At 63.6% G+C, this 11,785-nt stretch overlaps 1 protein-coding gene across 2 annotated transcripts; it reads left to right on the forward strand.

Annotated features, from left to right (window-relative positions):
- Window positions 1-80: 80 nt before the first annotated feature.
- THEM6 (thioesterase superfamily member 6) lies at window positions 81-4,368 on the forward strand. Of its 2 annotated transcripts, none has more exons than XM_036922522.2 (2): window positions 81-733; window positions 2,883-4,368. In XM_036922522.2, exons 1-2 carry the CDS (start codon window positions 221-223, stop codon window positions 2,994-2,996), a joined length of 627 nt encoding a protein of 208 aa, XP_036778417.1. In that variant the 5' UTR covers window positions 81-220; the 3' UTR covers window positions 2,997-4,368. The 2 variants fall into 2 exon arrangements, with proteins under 2 accessions (XP_036778417.1, XP_036778425.1); XM_036922530.2 differs by having other exon boundaries at window positions 81-574.
- Window positions 4,369-11,785: the final 7,417 nt, after the last annotated feature.

The following is an 11,785-nucleotide window of genomic DNA, read 5'->3' on the forward strand; positions in this document are numbered from 1 at the left end:
AAGGCGCGCCAGCGGGACGAACCACTGAGCGCGCAGGGGACGGGGCGGGGCGGGGCTGCGGCCTCCAGCGCGTCCCCCGAGCCGGTCTCGCGAGGTGGTTCGTTCCGGCCGCGCTGCTGTCGCCGGTTTCCAGGCGGACCCGGTGGACGCAGGCACCAGCGCCGCGTGCTCTTCCGCAACCCGGACTGCCGCCTTCCCCGCTGCCGCCGCCGCCGCCGCGATGCTGGCGCTGCTCGTGGCGTTGCTGGCCCTGGCGCTCGCCTATTTCGCGCTGCTGGACGGATGGTACCTGGTGCGCGTGCCGTGCGCAGTGCTGCGCGCGCGCCTGCTGCAGCCGCGCGTCCGCGACCTGCTGGCCGAGCAGAGCTACGCGGGTCGTGTGCTGCCCTCGGATTTGGACCTGCTGCTGCACATGAACAACGCGCGCTACCTGCGCGAGGCCGATGTGGCGCGCGCTGCGCACCTTGCCCGCTGCGGCGTGCTTGGGGCGCTCCGTGAGCTCGGGGCGCGCGCAGTGTTGGCGGCTTCGTGCGCGCGCTACCGCCGCTCGCTGCGCCTGCTGGAGCCTTTCGAGGTGCGCACCCGCCTACTGGGCTGGGATGGCCGAGCCTTCTACCTGGAGGCGCGCTTCATTAGCCTGCGCGACGGCTTCGTTTGCGCGCTGCTACGCTCCCGCCAGCACGTGCTGGGCACCTCCCCGGAGCGCGTCGTGCAGCACCTGTGCAAACGCAGGGTGAGCACCCCTGTCCCCGGGTGCACGCCCCTCGCGGGATCCTGAGGCCTCCTGCCCTGTCCCCTGGTGAGAGGGCTCTGCTGCCTACACCTCTTGGGGTGCCCCTTTCCTGCCGAGTACAGCGTCAGCCCTTTCCTTGGGACCCAGGGCCTCCTGGACTGATTCCATTCTTCCTGGGAGGGTCCAGGGTTCCTGAATTAACTCCTCATAGGCGGACTTTGCATGCTCCCTTCTGCCATTTCTTAATTTGACCCCTCAGGGCTTCACACCCTACCCTCCACCTTTTTCAGAACAAGGAAGCCCAGAACAGGCCTCTTACAGAAGTCTTAAGTCCTGGTGCCACTGTGTGGCTTGGGGTTCAGAGCCACCCTCTCTGGTCTTTGGTTCTGAGCATAGGATGGGGGTTGTCAGTGGAGGAGGTTGCTGGCAGCTCCCAAGGACCTGAGACACCCCCTCCCCACAGCACACAGTTTGGAGCTGAGGGGCTGGGCCACCATCGCCCGAGTTTGGGGAAGTAAGCCCTGGGGAGCTACTTGCTTTGTGCCTTTTCCGGTTGCAGAGAAGAGGGCCGCAGCACCAGCCTGGGCTCCAGGCCCCTGCTCAGGGCCTGCTCCCCACCAACACAGCACAGCATAGCTGGCTCCTGCAGCATGGCAACTGAGCCCTGGGGACAGACAGGGTGTCGCTGCCGCAATGGTTGCCAGGGCCTGCCCCAATCCCTGGATGCCCTCAGGCAGGGCGCTGTCCTCTCTGGCCTTGGACAGGCACCTCCTGAGCAGAGGAGGGACACAGCCTTTCTCTAATCACGAGAGGCCAGCCTTTCCCTTGTATCAGAAGTGGGGAAACTAAAAAGAAAACTCCGCGTGGTAATGGGACTGCCCCAGGCTGCACGACGGGCCCCAGACACAGCCCTGGTTTCCTGATTGAGTCCGGAACTACCCAAAGGGCCTGAATCTCCCCCTACCCATAGGGATGGAGGTTTCTCTGTGTGACCCTTAGTGTGTCAGGAGGGGGGTGGCCCAAGAGGGGGTGGCCAGCACAGGTAGTGGCTGGCCATCAAGGCTTTTAATTGATGGGCTGTGAGCTGGGATCAAAAGGTGGGGAGAGCAGAGATGGGGAGGCTTTCCTGCAAGAGCAGGTGCGAGTGATGTGAGCAGGCACGGGCTAGGAAGGTCTCGGGGGACGGGCGAGGTCCACGTGACAGATGAGAAGGCCGATGCCACCGTATGGCAGGGACACCCTGCGGATGCCCAGCTGTGGGCAGGAGGGTGGCTGATGGCCAGGAGCTGTCCAGTTTCCAGCCTGAGCCTGGGGGATGGGGGGCGGGCAAGTGGAGTTTCAGGTATACTGTGGGGCAGGCTGAGTCCAGTGCCCAGGGATCCTGTTTGCTGAAAGGCTGGTGTGGGGCAGTCTGGTCTTGGGAGTAGAGCTGGGCTGCAGCTGAGTCCTGATCTGGTTTTTACAGCTGGGCTGGGAGGACAGGCTCCCAAGAGCCAGGCCTGGACATTGAGCAGAGCCTAGGCCCAGACTGGCCATGTGACTTGGGCAGCTCCCCCATCTGCAGGGAAGGGCAGGGCTCCAGGTGGGAGCACCTCTGCCTGACCGTCCTGGTGCCCTGAGAAGGCCGGGTTCAGCTGCTGTGGCTGAGTGGGCAGGGGAGGCAGTGGTCAGGCCTGGAGCAAAGCTGGGGAAAAGCCCAGCTTTTCTGCTGTACTCGAGGAGGAGAGGGGCTCACAGCCCCTGCTCGGCCTTTTGCTGGCAGAGCGGTCCTGATGGCCATGTCCCTGCCCCACACCCCCTTCTCTGGGGACACTGCTGGCTTCTGGCTCCCTGGGCCTCCTGGCTCCTGCCTGCTGCCACCCCTCTCCAACCAGCCAGCCCCAGGGGCTTTTGCCTGGGTTCTGGAGCTACACGGAGGGCTCAGGCACGTCCCTGGGGGACACAGGCCTGGTAAAGGGGGGGGGGCGCGTCTTGGCAGCTAGGATAGAACAAGTGCTGAGGGGCCATGAGGGCATCAGGGCAGGGGCACCTGGGTCTGGGGCACAGCCTGAGCAGAGGCCCAGTGTGGTGGTGGCAACCTGGCTGGGCACCCGTCCCTGTACCCCTGTGGCAGCAGGGTGCCCACAGAGTCTCACCCCTCCTCCTGCAGGTGGAGCCCCCTGAGCTTCCGGAAGACCTGCAGCACTGGATCGCTTACAATGAAGCCAGCAGCCAGCTGCTCCGGGCCGAGAGTGGGCTCAGCGACGTCGTCAAGGACCAGTGACCACCACACCCTGCCCACCAGCCTCCACTTGGGGCAGTTGTCCACCCATCCCCACCTGCCAGGGGGTACAGTGCAGAATGGGCTGGCCGGGCTGGGCTTTGTCCAAGCCATACTGGCCTTCGACCAGCCCAGCCCACTTCACACACTCAGGCCCTCCCCCCACCCCATTATTGATACCCCTCTGTGCCTGGCCCCATGCTGGGCTTGGGATGAGGTGACACAGATGCCTCACCCAGCTCTGCCCTCAGGATGGGAACAGTGGGCAGATTGGGAGGCCCAGGGCTCTTGGCATGTGGGCTGTTGGGGGAGGCAGTTAGGGGGCCAACTTCACCCTGCAGGTGAAGCCATGCTTCCATGGGCCCAAGTCCCAAGAATGCTTGGAGCAGAGGGGTCAGCTAGAGCGATCCTGAGCACAGAGCCCGGAGTCTGAGCTACTTGGGGGCATGGCAGGGTGGCACCTGAGCAGTCCTGGAGTGGGTCAGGGCCTGATCCAGGTACAGTGAGGAGCCACGGAGTGTCAGCACAGCATTTTAAGGCAAATCTCTGGCTACCAGGGAAGGGGGCAGAGTCTGGGAATTCAGGGGGCAGACAGACTGATGGAAGAGCACCTGGGCTCCCCTGGGGTGGGGGCAGGGCCAGAACACATACTAGGACCAGTCCAGCCCAGATGGCATAGGTCAGATGTGGAGGGGGTAAGCTTCCTGTCACTGGGGGTGTCCCAGTTGGGCCTGCTGCCAAGGAGGGAATGGAGCAGGGAGTGGGATCTGCCTGAGTACCCTCTGCTCCCACTTTTGCCCATCTGCACCCCTTGATGCCCACATGGCCACGCTGTGTGACTGTGGGCAGACCGCTGCCGTCTCTGGGCCTACAGTTCCTCAGTTGTCTGCCCTCCCACTGGGGCTGCCCTTCTGTCAGTTCTTTCCTTTCTACTGTGCTGCCCCCTTGATGGGCTAGCCCTGGGGAGGGGTTCCCTGGCTTTGCTCGTGTGACTCCCTGACAGGGTCACTAGGCTGCAGAGATGCTGGCCGAGGCCACGCAATCCCTTGCCTTTCAGCTGGAACAAGGGGAGCCTGAGAGAAGCAGGAACTAGCCCAGAGCCTCCAAGCGCACCAAGGGCCCTGGGTGCACCCTGCCTGGGGCTCTGTCTCCTGGCCTAGCTCCCTGGCTGGCAGGGGACACTGGGATCACGGCCCTGGGCATGGGGTCACTCCTGCACAGGGGTCAGGCTGGAGCAGCTGGGGCTAGGAGCTCGGTAACACCCCTGATTCCTCGCCTGCTCCACGCTGTTGTCTGCCTTATAGCCACAATGGGAAAGCTGCAATGTTTCTGTTTTATTTAAAGAAAGCCCAAGATTAAAGGGCTTTAAACATGTGTGTGCTGGGTGAGGTCCTCACTTCTGAAGCCCTGGACCCCCAGGGAAGCAGCAGGCCGCTCACGGGGGTGTTTCCTGGTGTGGATGTCTGTTCAGGCTTGTTGGGCTCTTGTGAACTTAGGGACCCTCTGGCAGAGCAGGACTTGTCCCCTTGCCACAGAATGTGGACCTGAGGCCAGAAAGGAGTTGCTCAAACCCCTTTCCAGCCCCTGGCCCTCTCCTCATCCCCAGTCCTTAAACTTTGCAGTCCCATCCATGGATGCCCAGCCCAGGTTTCTGGTTCATTCCCAGGATTGAGTCCCATGATTCTCCAGGGATGAGGGGGCTGGGAGGTCGTGCTCCAGACTCCTTCTGGGGCCACTGGGACGGTGGAGAGTTACAGGTGGGGGCACGGTCAGTGGACCTTAATGGGTGGGGTGGTGTCAGCATATAGACTGTTCTGCAGGCCCCTAGAACAGGGCAAGGGACCCCAGGACAGAGAGTGCCAATGATGGGGGTAGAGGCCATGTCTGTGCTTGGACCACTGGCCAGCTGGGCTGCTCTGCAGGCCTGGAAAGAATGCATGGCTGGGAACACAGGGCCAAGCAGGGCAGGCCAGGCCCAGGTGCCCTAGGTTGGATTTGCAGTAGGCATTCGGGGATGGGGAGGTGGGGCTGGGAAGGAACACGGCCTGGCCCAGGTTGCACAGCAAGTCAGTGATTTGTGGCCCGGGTGTCAGCCGGAGTCATGGCTCTTTCCACCTCCCAGGGCAGGACTGGCCAGGCTGTGCCTCCAGCTTGTTCTGAGCTAGTTGACATGTGTGCTTGGGCATGCATGCAGAATGTCTGTTTCTTTTCATCTAAGAGGCATTTGCACAGGTCTAGTGGGCCAGGTGGGGCCAGGGACAGCTAGAGTGGAGGGCCTGGGGAAGTAGGGACAGGTGTCTGAACTGAATTATTAATGAGGACAAGTTCCCCACGGACACTGCAGGCAGGAAACAGTTTGCACACAGGTGGTCAGAGTCCAGGAGCATCCAGCCAATGGTCCTAAGTGGCCCACTTGAGACCCTGGGTCAGGGAAGGGACCGGGAGACAGGCTGGGGGCACCTGGGTCTGGTGTGGTCTGCCTTGCTTGGTCGTGTGTGTGTGTGTGTGTGTGTGTGTGTGTGTGGCACTGGGGCGTCTCTGCTCACTTAAGGGAGACACACCCCAGCACCACAGAACTGGTTAGGGAACCTCTGCCCTGCCGCAGCCCTGAAGGCCGTTTGGGGGACGTGACCACAGTAGACCCCAGCCTGCCGGGGTCTGGCCTCACCTGACCCCACCTGCACCAGCGTGGTCTTGCAGGCCATGTTCTCAGGCGTGCAGTGGGTGACATTCTTACATGAAGAAATGGACATGGGCTGCTCACACATGAAGCACTGGAGGGTCTCAGCTGGGCAAGGGGTGGGGCAGAACCTCATCACCCAGCCTCAGAGCCAACCTGGGGATGGGGGAGAGGCCACGGATGGCCCAGCCTCCGGGCCATTCCCCACACGCCCACCTGGAGTGCCTCTCCTCCGCCCCTGCCTGGGAGAGGTGGCTCACCGTCCTGAGACCCTTCAAGTCCAGGGCTCTGACCAGCAGGCCCGAACACTACGTCCCTCTGCCTGAGCCTTGGTTTCCCTGCCCGGAGAGTGGGGCCATGACTCCTGTCTTGGGCAAAGCCAGGCTCTAGGGCCCAGGGGGTTCGTTTAGGGCAAGGGAGACGAGCCCAGGGGGGCCTTCAGGAGCACCGAGGAGGTGAGCCAGGCCAGGCCCAGATGGGGTTCCTCACCGGCGCCCCCTGCCCTGCTCACGGGGGCACAAGCTGGAGGCTGCCGTGAGCGCGGCAGCATCAGGGCCGGGAAAGGGGCCGTTCCTCGGTGCTCGGGAGCGGGGAGATGGGGCAGCCTGTGCCGCACCCCGTGGGGATTTGTACCCAGCCGTCGGGCACCCACTCCAGGCTGCAGCAGGGCGATGTGAGCCGGTAGGGTAGCACAGGGTTAACTGGAGGCAGCTGGCAGGACTGGGCGGTGGGCCACATCGCTCACAGGCCCTCGGGTAGCTGGGCCCCTCGTTGCTAGAGCCAGCCCGGTGCCCACCCGGCAGCCTGGTTTCGCAGGCCCTGGCCTGGACTCGGATCCATCTCAAACCCAGTGAGGGCCAAGGCCAGTTTGTCCACTCCCAGCGTCCTATGCCTGGTGTCTACCTGTCGTAGGTACCCACCAGGGTGGCGGCCTGGAGTGGGGGAGTCGGGCCTGCGGTAGAGGCTGAGCGCCTGGTGAGGTGTGGGGTGGCATCAGGGCGGGTGGACTGGGGCTGCCAGGCCCCTCTCGGGTTAATGGGTGTGGGGCCCATACGATGAGGCCCTCCTCAGCCAGAGGCCTTCCTGATACCCCAGAGGTGGGGCGTGGCGGGGGATGCTCAGGTGGGAGTGGCAGCCGGGAGGGGCACACAGCCTTCCCGTATTTGTGTGTTATAGACTCTCAACCCAGGCTCTGAGGCCAAGTGTTCCTCACTTTTGTGGGACACTCAGGTGACTGAGGACAGTGTCCAGCCCCCACAACCCTTGACAAAGTCAAAGCTGAGTTACAGCCCCAAGGGGCATCCAGGATGACACCTGACTGATCCTGGCCTCCTAGTCACCTGCCACTCTGGAAGTCTGCCCAAGTCTTGGGCGGGGGCGGGGGCCACACTGTGTGGTCTGTGTCCAAGAGCCAGTGGTGGGACTCACGGGGCTGTGGGGGTCCCACCCCTGAGAGCTGGCTCAGGACCACTGAGCCCCCCAGGACTGCAGGCCTTGCCCGAAGGAAGCAGAGGTAGGGGGTGCCTAGGGCCCCAGGACAGGGGTTCTCCAGGCCACCGGTCTCTTCTCCCAAACCACAGGGTGTCCCTGAGGGCACCTGACCATGAGTCACTCGCCGGGACACCCTGCTTCAGGCCCTGGCCACTGCCTCCCTGCATCTAGGAGCAGGACGTCCTTGAAGGGGGTGATGGCCGATGGAGAGCACTCTCTAGGCTCAGCGCTGTGGGCCAGAGAGCCCCATCTCAGCCCCATCTCAGCTCGGATGGAGATGGAAGCACTGTGCTCCCCTCCCAGGACCACCAACTCACCCAACAGTCCAGGAGAAGCTGCCGGAGCAGGGGGGCAGAGGGGAGGGGCATGCCATCTCCTGCCACTCCCCTGCCCCCTCCTCCCTCAGGCAACCCCAGGGAGGGGCCCCATGCTGGGTGAGAGGACTGGGTCATGTCCTCCCTTAAGTGCTGGGCCCTTTCTGTGCATTCGTAGGACCATGCATGCATGTGTGGCCACTGCATCTCAAGCCCAGTGCCAGCCAGGCGGCCCTCCGAGGATGAGAGGCCTGTAGGGAAAGCAGCAGGAAAGATGGTCTGGGGTGTCTGGTGCCAGCCTGAGGCTGAGGTGGCTTGAAGGCCCTCCTGTACTGGAGTTCCAACTGCCCCAGGCACCCAGGGAGTGGTGTGGTGAGCCTGGAAGAAGGCAGGTGGTGGGTGCAGGCACCTGGGCTGCTGGTCTTCACCACATGATACAGCCTGACCATGGGGTAAGGCCTTGCCACAGGCCTGGCCCCGCAGCCAATGGGTACTTCATGGAGCAATCCCAGATCCAGGCCACTCCTGGCCCCCCAGTCCTGGCCTGCCCTCTGTCCCCCACCCAACCATTCTCCCCATAATTCAAAGCCTGTCCCTAATGCCCCCTCCTCAGAGAGCCACCCCTGACCCAGCTCTGGGGGATGCAATGCTGCCCCACACCAGTCAGGCTGCCTGTAGCCCTCAGAACACCTGCCTGGTTTGTGTGGGTGTCCCAGGCCTGATGACCATCATGCTGACCACATCGCAGGCAGATGGAGGGGAGATGGACTGACAGAGGCAGGCAGGGCAGAGGGACCCGGAGACGGAGGGGTCGAGAAAGGGGCCCGGCAGACAGGCCCGGGCTGGCAGAGCCAGAATGCAGCAGCCAGGCCTCAGGGGCAGGCCAACCCGGAAGGGGGGCCAGGAGCCTGGTGAGGGTGACAGTAACTTCCTCAAAGGCCTTCAGAGCTGGGCTGCAGCATGAGGGTGGGGCCCAGGCTGCGGGGGCTGCCCAGGGCGGGGGCCCGTCCACAGCACACAGGTCAGCGCTGAGCAGGACGCAAGCTGGGCATGGCCAATGCCGTCCATGTCCAAGACACGCTTGCCAGTGCGGGACTTGGTCACCGTGGACTCCCCCAGGAAGGGGTACACTGTGCGGTGCGGACGTCCCAGTTGTCATGGCTGGCCCAGCAGTCCCATCCTTCACAGCCTGCAAGCCCCAGCCCTGGGGCCCACCCCATGGGGCCGCTCTGGGGTTGCCATCCTGGTCACAGTCCCTCCATGACCCTGTGTCCCCTTCCTCTTCCACCCACCACTGGCAGAGTGCCTACTCCGTGGCAGGGATGCACAGAGATGCACTGGGGCTCCTTGCTGATGGGCAATGACTTTCTGGGGACCCCACCGCCCACGCAAGGCTGAGGACTGGCTCCCTTTAGAGGAAGGGGGCTTAGGAAGAGAGGAGGAAGGGGAAGAGAGAGCAGGAGAGGGTCCCGGGCTTGGCCAGTGGTGGCGGGGACCCCGCTCGCCCACCCACACCGGCTGACATGTCCCCAGGGAGTGGGACGTGGTCTTGCACGTGGCTTCGCTGGCTTTGCCAGTAGTGATGGGGACGCAGCTGGACTCGCTAGTGGGCTGTGGTAGGTACAGCATTGCAGGGCCACCACTGGGTAAGAAGAGGTAGTCATGGTCAGGTGGTTCTGCCTTCCCAGCTCACGTCCTGGGGCCCAGGAGTGAGGGGGCCATGCCACCCGGGGTCCAGCTACCACCAACTGAACCTCCAGGGGGACTCAGAACTCTGAGCTGGGGTCCCTGTGCCCCATGTCGGCCAAGGCGGACATCCTGAGGTCATAATCCCCTGTTCGGAGCCTTCCCTGGGAACCCAGGGCCAGCCAAGCGCGCTTTCCCAGCTGGCACCCAGGACCTTGGCCGCCGACAGCCCCCCCACCGGTCTCCGCCCCGGGGGCCCTTCATGCTGCACCCCTCCTCACGCTCACATGGGCCCAGGGCCCTGTCTACCCCAGTGCCCACTCCGGGCCCTCCCCACCCCACCGGCCACCTCTGTCCCCCACTTCCCTCCACTCGCCCCACCCCACTGGGCACTGTCCCCCAACCTGTGCCCCTCCTAGAGCTCACCCAAGCTGGCCAGCCACAGCCCCCACATGGTCCTGTCCCCAGGCACCACTCCCCATCGCCAGACAGCGGCCACCGGACGGGTCAGCCAGGCGCATCAATCCGTTTGTGAGGGGGTGGGCTGCAGGGCTGTGGAGACCACCCCCGGCGGAGCGCTGTCATCCCCCCCGCCCCCTTCCTCCCTGCTCCGCCTCCCGCGCCCTGGTGACCTCTCAGGTTTGGGGGTCCCCCCCATAACCCCTTTAGCCCGGGGCTCTCCACCTCCTCCTTCCTCCTCCCCACCTGGGCCCCCGCCGCTGTGCTCGGACGGCCCCCAAATGGCTGGAAGGGAGTAGCGGAGGGCAGGACCCCTCTGGCCTCCACTCCTGCCTCTGCTGGGCACCCCTCCCACCTTGGGGCTCCTCGATCTCCAGGACAGATCCCCCCAGAGGCCCCCAGTGCCCAGCTTGCAGCTCCTTTGGGGTGGGCACGTGGGGCATTGTGATGGGAGAGGCTGCGGCAGGGACAGCCAGCCAAAGTGTGCTGGGAGGCTTCGGGGGGCAAAGACGGAAGGGTGTGGGCCAACAGAGAGGTCCTGGGCGGGGGCTGCCTTGGAGACACTAACCCGGGCCCACCGGAAGGGCAGGTACCCTTGATTTCTGAGGGCTACTTGGCCCCAGTGCAGGTCAGGGAAGCGACAGGGAGGCCCCGGCCAAGGCCCGGCAGCAGAGGGGCATCCTGCCGGATGACTTAGACGGGACTCTGAGCGGTGCCTCCACTTTGGCCCCCCAGGGTGTGTCCACCGTGACCCTGTCACCCCTCTTCCAAGCCCTGCAGCTGCCAGAACATGGTTAACACTGTCTGACTGGGGACTCCCATCACCGCCTCTCTGTGGCCCTTCCACACGTCTGTCTTCCCTGGAGGATCCGCCCCATCTGGACCTGGTCTTCCCGCCTGCGTTTCCCCAGACACTGGGTGGGGCCCAGGTGGGTGGTGCGTCTCAGTCTCTCCTAGCACAGCGTGCGTCACACACTCCGCTCCCGGCTCTCACTGTCCTCACCACGGCTCTGGAGGGACACACTGCCCACTGTGCTTGGCTGCAGGTAGAGACGCCTGGCAGCTAGCTGGCCACCTAGCAAGGGCTGGGTGAAAGCGGGGCAACAGCGGGCCTGTCTGATTTTGCACTGCACCGGCCGCCACCCTGTAACCCTGCATGGTGCTGCATGCACTAACTGGATTAGACGCCTAGCACACGCTCAGGCTCCTTGCGGGCCTAGCCCAGTTCCTTTGCCTGCCCCAGATCAGCCCAGATCCTTCTGTCCTCAGACCCAGGGCCCCACATGCTTTCCATCCCGACACACAGCCGGCTGGACCCAGGCACTCGCTCCTCCTAGGGTTTCTGCCTGAGCCCACCGGGTGCCCCAGGCCCAGCCTCTCTGCTAAGTTGCAGCTCCACTTAGGGCAGGAGGAAGGTGGCCCAGCCAGGGCCTGGGTTGGGCTAGGAGCCTCCCTGCTGAGAGGCCTACACCCTCATTTCCTATAGGGGCATCCAGGTCAGGGTCAGCGTGTGGCCAGGGTCAAGGTGTGACCAGGGCCAAGGTCAGCATGTGACCAGGGTGAGAGCTCTGCTAATTTGGTTCCGTATGTCAGGCATGGCCTCCTCCCCAGCCTGCCTGTCTCTTCAACCCCCCCAGAAAAGCCAGGAATGTCCCTGCCCAGCCTCCCGCTCACCCATGCCACCGTGTGGCATGTGGCAGTGCAGAGTGGTGGCTTTTAAGTCTGTGTTTATACATTGTGATCAAAGTGCCCAAACTGTGTGAAAGTGTCCCTAGGCAGCCACCGTAGCCCATTTCTTCTGTGTCCTTCCTGAAGGGGTCCAATCTGGACGTGCCCTAATGTAATGCCCCTTCTGTGCCAGCCGGCATCTAGGCTGCTCACAGTCTGATGAGCACATGGTGCAGTGAGCACGTTCACACCGTTCAGCCGTGACCTTTCTGCTCCCTCCTCCTCCCTGTGTGTCTCTGAGCTCAGTGCACGTGAGATGGGGGCTTCCCCAGTTTCCATCACCACCCTTGGCCCCTCCAGATTTCCAGGAAGATCCCATTCATCGCAGGAATTTCCCTAAAGACCCATTGACCCTTCAACAGAAACCATAAAATGACAACTTGCAGTCCAAGACGCAGAACCCCTGCCTCAAAATCCTCAACTATTTTACCAGG

Source organism: Manis pentadactyla, chromosome 3 (genome assembly GCF_030020395.1).
Source record: "Manis pentadactyla isolate mManPen7 chromosome 3, mManPen7.hap1, whole genome shotgun sequence".
Taxonomy (NCBI): domain Eukaryota; kingdom Metazoa; phylum Chordata; class Mammalia; order Pholidota; family Manidae; genus Manis; species Manis pentadactyla.

What these genes read in the sequence shown, in the direction of transcription:
- THEM6 (XM_036922522.2), top strand. Translation starts at nt 221, where the DNA reads ATGCTGGCGCTGCTCGTGGCGTTGCTGGCCCTGGCGCTCGCCTATTTC. An exon ending in AGCACCTGTGCAAACGCAGG is followed by an intron (nt 734 to 2,882) that starts GTGAGCACCCCT and finishes CTCCTCCTGCAG; the next exon opens with GTGGAGCCCCCTGAGCTTCC.